General features: G+C 42.9%; 3 protein-coding genes across 3 annotated transcripts; 1 reads left to right on the forward strand and 2 right to left on the reverse strand.

The window, feature by feature from the left end:
- Positions 1 to 336: 336 nt before the first annotated feature.
- Positions 337 to 862, reverse strand: SARC_08806 (hypothetical protein; the record flags this gene model as incomplete). The annotated part of the gene is made up of 1 exon (XM_014297192.1): positions 337 to 862. A coding segment is annotated over exon 1 (265 nt), but the record flags the coding sequence as incomplete, so codon positions are not given.
- Positions 863 to 1,657: 795 nt separating this feature from the next.
- On the reverse strand, positions 1,658 to 6,477 carry SARC_08807 (hypothetical protein; the record flags this gene model as incomplete). Its single annotated transcript, XM_014297193.1, has 2 exons — positions 6,122 to 6,477; positions 1,658 to 4,278 (listed from the first exon to the last, which is right to left on the reverse strand). Exons 1-2 carry the CDS (start codon positions 6,429 to 6,431, stop codon positions 1,658 to 1,660), a joined length of 2,931 nt encoding a protein of 976 aa, XP_014152668.1. The 5' UTR covers positions 6,432 to 6,477.
- A 932-nt stretch (positions 6,478 to 7,409) lies between these two features.
- SARC_08808 (hypothetical protein) lies at positions 7,410 to 9,389 on the forward strand. The gene is made up of 5 exons (XM_014297194.1): positions 7,410 to 8,049; positions 8,182 to 8,225; positions 8,514 to 8,556; positions 8,679 to 8,747; positions 8,891 to 9,389. Exons 1-5 carry the CDS (start codon positions 7,951 to 7,953, stop codon positions 9,077 to 9,079), a joined length of 444 nt encoding a protein of 147 aa, XP_014152669.1. The 5' UTR covers positions 7,410 to 7,950; the 3' UTR covers positions 9,080 to 9,389.
- Positions 9,390 to 9,644: the final 255 nt, after the last annotated feature.

Consider the following 9,644-nt stretch of genomic DNA (forward strand, 5'->3'; position numbering starts at 1 on the left):
TACATATACATACATACATACATACATATATATATATATATACATACATTACATATATACCGTTATGCATACATACGTATATACATTCAAACATACATACATACATACATACATACATATATATATATAGATATATAATATGCGTATTGGAGCATAACTTTGTGCTTGTGTTTGAAGGCAAGATTTAATTAAATATGCCAAAATTAATCGATATACACGTGTATACATTCATCAATTAAGATTTGGGTAGGCTTATGTGCCACGTAAAAGGCAATCTCATGCAAGTCTGTTATTGTCACACTGTCCGAGCAGTCAAAATAATCGAGTATAACATACTTTTTGCGACGTATTTGATAGCCACCTTCTTGTTAGTCCGTTTATCCTTCGCTACACGCACCGTAGAAAACCCACCCTGACCTATAACCCCGCCGACAACGAAGGAGTCCTCCAGCCTCCCCTTGGTAACCATGCGCTTCAATGCGAGCAAGTCGTTACGAGTGGGACACATGTCTGTTTGCTCACAGGGCTTTGAAGCGCCTGATCCACAGTTGGGTCCGTTCTTTTGGCGGATTCTACGATTCGTGCGTAGTTTTCTGTACATCCAGCGCAGGACCCACTTCTAGGAAATAGCGGGTGGAAATCTGTGTACAATTTTGGTGCCTGAGAGCGGCGGATCAGGCACAGTATTCTAGTAGTATTACCAGCAATATTCCTGAGCCCTAACAAGATCCATACTCCTACTATAATATATCGGCCAAAGCTTGCATTGTAAATGCCAACTCATTCGGTGAGCTCAGCCTAGCGAACACTTTTAAAAAGAGAGTGTCGTCTGTTTCGAGCATAAACTCGCCAGACGTGCAAGCATTTACAAGTATGTGATAGTGTTACGGTACATGAATTTTAAATCATACATTCATACATACCAAGATTTTTTTTTCCGAAATATACCCCAGAGGGCTCATGAGGGAAAAAAAAGTCAACTCAAAATAAAATGGTCCAATCATTTAAGGTTCCCACTATTCACCTCAGTGACCTCACAGAGATCTGATGCCATCGCCTCTCTCTAAAGTCAAAATTGCGCCATTGCTATGATTCAAAATCAACAAAGCTATAGAATTGTGAATTACTAGATATCAGAACCAAAGCTTTGTTAGGGCAAGTCTTACCATTGTCAGCCGTCAGGCGTATGACAGTCAAGTGTATTGGTTTCTTGGGCAAAATGTTAGAAGTGGTAGCTTAAAATCTTTTAATATCGATACTGATGTTACACTTAGCTTTCGCACAAATCCGAATAAAAGCCCCTCGTGTACTTAACACCTCACTAATTTTTTAATAATCTTGCAGCCTTATATATCAGATATCAGCTAAGTCCTTATCATTGCGAAGATTGGAAGGGCTCCTCCCCGTTCTCATTCACCCTACTTCTTAACAACTCTACTCGGGCTGGCTCTGCCGTGTTTATCATATATTCTATATTTCTTTTAGTTGCATACCGCATATCACGCTCTCAGCTCCGCAGTTGCGGCCTCTGCTGTGTTTATCATATATTCTATATTTCTTTTAGTTGCATACCGCATATCACGCTCTCAGCTCCACAGTTGCGGCCTCTGCTGTGTTTATCATATATTCTATATTTCTTTTAGTTGCATACCGCATATCACGCTCTCAGCTCCACAGTTGCGGCCTCGGCGCGAGCTCTAGCCCTGGCCTCCCGTTTAGCCTTAGCTAAACCAACTTTCTCCAGTCTGCGACACTTTGGGCACGCGTCAGCATCGAAGCAGTGGGTGTGTGCGAGTGAGTGGCACTTTGAACAAGCGGTGGTTTCCGCTAGGTGGAATGGGTATATAATATCCTCCGACCTGCAGAACTCACAGTAACTCCCCTTTTGTGAGCAGAGATCGCATGCCAGCACGTGTTTTTCACACCACTGCGACAGTTGATGCAGTAGCGTATCCAATTGTAGGTGATTAGCGAGCACCAAATCATTGAGCGAATACAACTGCTTGGGATCGACCAGATGCAGCTGCAAAGGCCCCACTTTGCGCAGGATTTTGCTGGCATTCTCCACGCGGCACGTCAGCACAAAGTCGATCACCGCACACAACCTCTGTCGCAGCTCCGCCGCCCGTTTCAGCTCGGGCACGTGGAATGTCAGGAAAGGGTTCACCTGTGCCAGATCAATGATGGGCAACTCGCGTATGAAGTTCAGCGTGGGAACGGCATGCGCCGATACTGTGTACAGGCGACAGTCCCAGTTCATGAGCACGCGGGCCGGTATGATATGTTTATCAGTACTCATGCATGGCTTACAGTAGTACAACCCTGTGAGATTGCACACCCAAGGCTGGTTGGTAGTACCTGGGCCTAGCCCTCGCGAGCAGCCTGTGCCCGCACATACATAGTCTTGCACCGCCAAGCCCCGTTCGCACCCAAATTCAGTCATGTACCTGGCCGTAAGCTCTGCCGTGATACCCGCAGGAACCACCTGTCCGTCTTGAACAGAGCTCAAAGGTATGATGTCGAACCCCACAATTCCCGATAATGATGTGCGCCTGCGATCGCCTTTGGTACCCCGTGGCTGATACCTCACGCCCGATGAGTGTGCACTTCCTACAGATGGTACAAGCGACACACGACGCAATGGATACCCCACAGCATCGACCGTCCTGCGCCGGCTGATATCGTGCGCAGTTCCTGGCAGTATTGGATCAGATGCTTGTGAGCTAGCAGTCCGCACAGATGTCAGAGCGGCGCTGCTTTGTTCGTCTGTGCGTAGCTGTTGCGAGTGTGCCTCCAGTGGTTGCGGCTCAGATGCCAGACGACTGATGGCCGCGATAAGCATGGGCGATACCAGCACGTTCTGCAGGTGCACCGTGCACTTCTCCTCCTGCGTGACCAGACTGTACAAGGCCTGTATTGACAGGTGTGCGCGTGGATAGGGGTGTGCATACATCTGCGACCCCCCCATAGCCATACCTAGGCCCATACCCTCAACCCCATGGAGGCCATCGCTGTCCGGAGTCCCCGATAGCCTGGGAAAGGTCGCGAGTGCATCGTTGATCTCATTTATCGAGTTAACATTGGAGGTGTTCACGCGACTTGGGAAGATCGGGATGGTGAACACATTGTCCGTGCTTGGCGATTGCAACGGTGTGACATCGCTGTCGCTATCACTTGGAATAGCAGGTAGGGCCGGTTCCTGCTGCCCACCCTCTATCCTCGATTTTTGTGTGCCTTTAGCATCTGATAGAACCGCTCCCATATACACATTTCCAGGACAGTCGGAGAGCTCTTTATCATCCTCACGGGTGTCTGGCTGCTTGCGTTCAGTTCCCGAGTCACATATTTGAGGCTCTAAGCCTGGTGACATTCTAACGTCTTCCTTCGCTCTCCTATTCGTGGCTCGTGTCAGCAAGCGATCAACCATAGCACCTGCACCGTATGTGACATCCACCCCTGCACCCACACCCTTCTCTAAATTTATATTTGCGTATATATTGTTAATATCTGCATATGTATTGTTGTCGGCGTCGGTCGAACCTATATCGGCATCCGGGCTATTCCGCTTGTTTTTAGTGGGGCGCTTATAAGCCAAACTCCGCAGATGCAAGTCCACGATGCTGTCGTTATCGTTAGTGTCTGCTATGGCTGTAAGCACAGTCGAGTCAGTCAGTGATGGGTTGCTTTTGATCCTTTTCGCCGTATAATCCCGGGTTCTAGCAGCAATATCCGATTGCTGGGTAGAATCACCTTTCTGTTCTTTGTCTCGTCGGCTATCCAAAATCGTACTATTCCTCATACTCGTTTCCGCACCGTCACCCTTTTCGCTCCTGGTGCCCGTGTAGCTTGGCTCCAGTTTCGCACGACTGCTGCGGTGTGACCTGGACGATTTGCGAGAGCGTGAATGTCTGCTACTGCTCGACCGGATGGATACATTGTCTTCCATGCCAGCCGACGGAAGGGCAAAGGTAGGCCCGGAGAAATCCCTATGTTTCTTCCGGGGAGTATTATCTTTGTGGTACTTTATCTTTGCGGCTGGTGCGTTCTCCTGTGCGAGTGCTTGTGTAGGATAAATTGTGAATCTGAGATCAAGTAGGGGCTGTAGAAACCGGATTAAGTCTTGCAAAAACTCCACATTCCGCATGTAGCCATCCGATTCATAGTGGGTTTCTGCTTCACTTTGGTTGGTCAGCACGGTGTTGAGAAACCCTATGAATGAGCATTCGTTCAAGGACTGCCGTAACCACGCTTTACACTTGTCGCTCTCTTCATCCACGCCTGCATTTGATTTCAGCCATGTAATGCAAATAAATGTGCTTAGAGGATCCCATAAAGTGCGCATAAACAAAATCGATCACTAGATTGACAATGAATCAGAACGGAGAGATCTTCGACAACGTTCTCTGAAGTTGTGGTCTTGAGGCAGAGAGACGCGCAATGATACACAAATATACACATAGCACAATTGAAGGTCTTGATATTGTTAGGCATGAGCCATTGGCCAAAAATATGCGCACCTACTATAGCAGATAAAAGCGTTGGACAATATAATCACCTTTGATACTACAAAATCACACTGGCCATAACAAGAGACTTCGAATACGGATGAACAAAAGACTAAGAATGAGCGTACTGGTATCAGCGATAATCTAGTGATGTGATATTCGCAGTAGTTGGGTAGTCGAATGCCAAGTATTGAAATCATCATATTGCATTTATTCCCAGCCTTTGGTATGTACATCGATCTCTTGTATCCATGAGAACAATGTCAATCCAAAGAAGAAATAAAACATGAAGAATGTGAACTATACTCGCAAAACAATATAGGCGTACGAGAAAAAGCCTTTGGGAGATACATTGCCCGTAATCTGGCAGATGTTTGTTCATATAAAGCAGATGTAGAATTTGGTCGTAGAAATTGGAAATAAGTCTGCTCACTTGAGGATAGACACAGAAAGTCTCACACACACACACACATATATATATATATATACATACACACACACACATATATATATATATATATATAATATGCATGATACATACATACATACATACATACATAAATACATATAATGCAGGCAGACACACACATATACATACATACACACACACACACACACATATATATATATACATATGTATGTATACATACATACGTATATCGACCTACACACCCACATACACCCATATATATATATATATATATATATAAAGGTATAGACATATCATTAAAGATATAGATTTAGAAATATATCTATATATATATATATAAATGCGTGTGTGTGTGTAAATATATAAGCATACACACACACACATATATATATATATATATGTATATATATATATATATAAGTATATACGTACATACATACATACATACATACATACATGTACACATACATACATACATAGAATATATATATAAATATATATATATGTATAAAAATATTTTTCGATATTTAACTACATAGCAAAAAGATCAATGTTGACCTCGTCTATACTCATGGCAAGTGCATGTCCCTAAAATTGTAGGTCTCCAAATACGGGGCTACCATGCTACTTAGTGCACCAGATTGATATAAAACTGTCTTATGGTAATGTACAACACATGAAGACCCGCGGATGGCAGCAGCTACGCCGTTAGTAACTGGAACATACATTGTGTAGGACAGTCAGATAGAAAATGTATTCCTACATACTAAGGGAACAAGGACATTTGCAAGAGCACTTTTTCTAACAAAATATAATCATACGCAGAAATAAAGAAAGCCTAGAATAAATGCCTCAAGTAATTTTACATTTTAGACATTTATGATCCGCATCTGGCACATGACCGAAATTTGACTTGCTTCAGGTAATTGAAGCCACATTCCCTGATATATTGAGAGCTCCCGAAGGCCGAAATACAACTCATGGCAGAGCTCCTCCAACAAAAGATTTGTGGATTGTTAAAAAGAAAAGTTGAGTATGAAATACTCTAATAAATCGTTACGAACCAAACATAGTTATTTGTTGGCAGTTGCACAGGCACGATACTTCATATGTATGACAACCCCACACGCAAAACCCATGTTTTACCGAATACAAACTACTGAGCTGCAATGTTTTGGTGACTTACCTCGCATATCATTCACCAGTTTGATAGCGACATCATCTAACAATGCACTTATGAATGGCCAGGCAGTAGCACCGTTGTGCGCCCAGCGACTACGCACGCCGTTGTTCAGCACTACTAGAAGCTCATCACAAAGCGAGATTGCGTCTTGGTTGAAGTGTGTCACCGTACTCGAGTCTCTCCGTTCACAGTCTTCTACGATTTCACCCACTAACCTTTTTACAGACAATAAAGGAGAATCTGCGCCCGCGATTGAAGGGGCACTCATGATGATACACACCGGGGAGATGATTGAATGTACAGAGTATCTCATCCAAGCACGATAGCTATAGATAAGTAGTGGATATGGTAAAAAAGAGAGATCACATTTGGACAAAACTGACAACCGAAAAAGTCATAGCCTTCTAAAAAATAGACAAAAAAAGTGAAATTTATATTTTTAAAATAGTACCGAAGATTTCCATCAATTTATCGGTTTTGATATGAGAAACCAATAAGATTGGAAAACGCTATTATTTATAAATAGACTTAATACGGTGATCATCTCATCATGTTTTACGATTTCTCAACCTGAATCCAAATTATCAAATTCGGACTTCCCTTTTGAAGCGCAAATATCCGTTTTTGTTTTTTTCGGGATGGTTTAGTAGAGCGCCTCTCTGAGACATGTGCAGTACTGAGACTCATTTGTCGTGAAAGTATGATTTGTAAATATACCTAGCATAGCCTCCTAAATTGTACAACATAGCCTGTTTCCAAAATAAAAAATTTAGCTCGATTGTCATCAACAATTCCAACCAACATATTCCAAAGTGACCACTACCCCAGCTATCAGTCATCCTAAAGACCTAAATTGTATCAGAAAATGGAGTATTTATTTACTATGTATTTACTACTCTAATACATAAATGCTCTATTTAGGTCTGTTTCTCTGTGAGAGTTCCAGAAGTCCAGGTCTCCAGTCCTCCCCTCTCCCCTCTCCACTCTCCACTCTCCACCCCAAAGTCTCCACACTCAAGCCTCCCAGGTCCAGGACTCCAAGGACCAGAACGCCATCACACACGACAAAGGCTTCTGACTTGGTGTTGCAAAAATTGATGATGCAGCATTTCTGTCAATCACGAATTCTCTGTGGAGGATGGGCTATTCCATTCTTCACTGTATTCCAATCAGATGGGGTAAAGAAAGCAAGGGATCAAGCCTACACAGACTTTTTTTTCTTGCAAATACTACTACAAATACATAGTCGTAAAAATCTAAATATATATTATATATACATGTATAAATATATCGTGCATCGTACCCCTCTGCACGACATTTTATAGCGCACTATCAAAAATCTGACGTTGGGCTGTCTATTACGTACCTGTGCTGTAAGCATAAAACTTGAACTACATTGTGTGCTGCTTCAAAGATAAACGATTACTTCATACTTTATTCGATGAACAATTTGGCATCTGATATTAATCGAGCACGCGATCTGACTGCTGATTGATATCACCCTAGTCTGGACTCCATCCTGTATGCTTCATCTGCACCGACCAGTCCAAATTTTGGATCAAGATTTACACACAGTATATGCAACAATACAATCTGTAGCATACGATCTGTTAACTCTCGGATTAATTATTATACTGAGCTTATAACACGATCGCACGGGCCACCATACCGACATCGCACTCAGACTTATCGGTGGAGCCTTTTGCGATTATTTCCATAGTCGATTACGTTCAGCGTATCGTTTTAACAATTTAAAGTGCACTTAGAATTGTTTTTTTAGAAGACTATCTTACACTTTCTTAGACCATCAGCAGTCACCTTACGAACTCAAGATGGGGATGTACGATCTACGTTACCTGTCGAACAAACAGGTGTACGTCTGTAAGAACTGTCAAACGCATCTCTCCAGTCCCGACGATATCATCTCCAAGGTAAGGAGGTATTCCATTTCGCATCTTTCTGTTGATCATGGTTATTTTGAACACTTTAGGGCCACTTTCATGTTCGAATTTGAATTCAAAGGATACTTGATCTGATTTTTCTTTACTCTTGTATTTTCACAGTCCTTCCAGGGTGCCTATGGACGCGCGTTCCTCTTCAACGCTGTGTAAGTGTATTTTTGGCTTTTGTATGAACGGATACAGAGATTCAGACCATACAAACAGCCGGCTTTATAATCTTTTATGTTTCGAAAATTGCGAATGTCTTGAAGGTTGTGTCTATTTAAAAAAATTCCATAAGTCCGCATGTTCGAGGTAGTAAATATTGCTTTGGAGAGTTCCTTGTGTTCGAGCACAGTCGCTGGATACAGTTTGAAAAGCGAGCTCATGAATCCATGTATAAATATTAAGCTCGACATACATGATGATAACGTATTGTTGATCCTATCATACAGTGTCAACCTGTGTGAGACTGGAGAGCCCGAGGATCGCAATATGGTATGTGGAGCATTGTGTGATCCTCATTGCCTTCTGCCAGTTTTTTCTTCATTTCATATGGCAGTGAAACATCCGTTTGATTCCTATAACCATGATCATGTTTGATACTTACTTCTGCGCAGACTACTGGACGTCACACGGTCGTCGACGTTATGTGCAAGAAGTGCGAGACTGTGCTAGGCTGGAAATATGTAAGTAGCACAGCAATGTGGAACCGAAGACACAGGAGTCAACTTGGCTTATCATTTTCTTGTATATTTTAATTGAATCTCGTGTCTGCCTCAAAGTTTCTCATATGTCTTGATCATTTACTACCTTGTCTTTTCAACTATAGAAGAAAGCTCACGAAGCTTCCCAGAAGTACAAGGAAGGCAAGTACATCCTGGAACAGAATCTCATCCAGACAGAACGGGAGGCGCTGGCGTTGCCCCTCTCTCCGTCAAATTCACCCCCATCTGAGCGAGCACGCCGCCAAATTCCAACTCGAAGACGACCACATGATTTACTAACCACGACGATATAAGCGTGAAACAAGCTTGACGAAAATCGCCCCGGACTAGTATCGGGCAGCATAGGTTGCGGTTAGATTGCAATGCCTGCGTACCATTGTGTATATGTAGGTATCCTTGTGCGACAAAAGACCTGTTCGTGTCAGACGGAAAACTGTCGACACGCTGGCCCCTTCAATTGACTATAAAAAAAAGCCCGAAGATGCACTTGTGGATTTGATTTCATGAACAAAATTCACGAATAATACAACGCTTGGCTTTCGACCAAGACCGTTGTATCGTACGCATCATGTAAATATAATTCGAGAATCATTTAACACTGCTTAATGTACTTTTATTCTGCTTGCTAGATGCATCCAATCCAGCTACAAAGGTTCCGCTGCTGGCGATTAAATACTGCTACTGAGCCATTCAAAAGACTACCAGCTTCAACGGTGATGTGGCAATAATACTACCGGTTGGAGCTACATAAAAGATCGCGAGATGGTGAGTGAGGCCCAGGTGTGATTCTGAAAGAAAAGAAAAATACAATTAAGGCGAGGCCCCGATCGTAAACGATCTCGAGACTTGCACGACGCG

This window comes from Sphaeroforma arctica (genome assembly GCF_001186125.1).
Source record: "Sphaeroforma arctica JP610 unplaced genomic scaffold supercont1.831, whole genome shotgun sequence".
Lineage (NCBI taxonomy): Eukaryota > Ichthyosporea > Ichthyophonida > Sphaeroforma > Sphaeroforma arctica.

What these genes read in the sequence shown, in the direction of transcription:
- SARC_08808 (XM_014297194.1), top strand. Translation starts at nt 7,951, where the DNA reads ATGGGGATGTACGATCTACGTTACCTGTCGAACAAACAGGTGTACGTC. An exon ending in AGCCCGAGGATCGCAATATG is followed by an intron (nt 8,557 to 8,678) that starts GTATGTGGAGCA and finishes ACTTCTGCGCAG; the next exon opens with ACTACTGGACGTCACACGGT. An exon ending in CTGTGCTAGGCTGGAAATAT is followed by an intron (nt 8,748 to 8,890) that starts GTAAGTAGCACA and finishes TTTCAACTATAG; the next exon opens with AAGAAAGCTCACGAAGCTTC.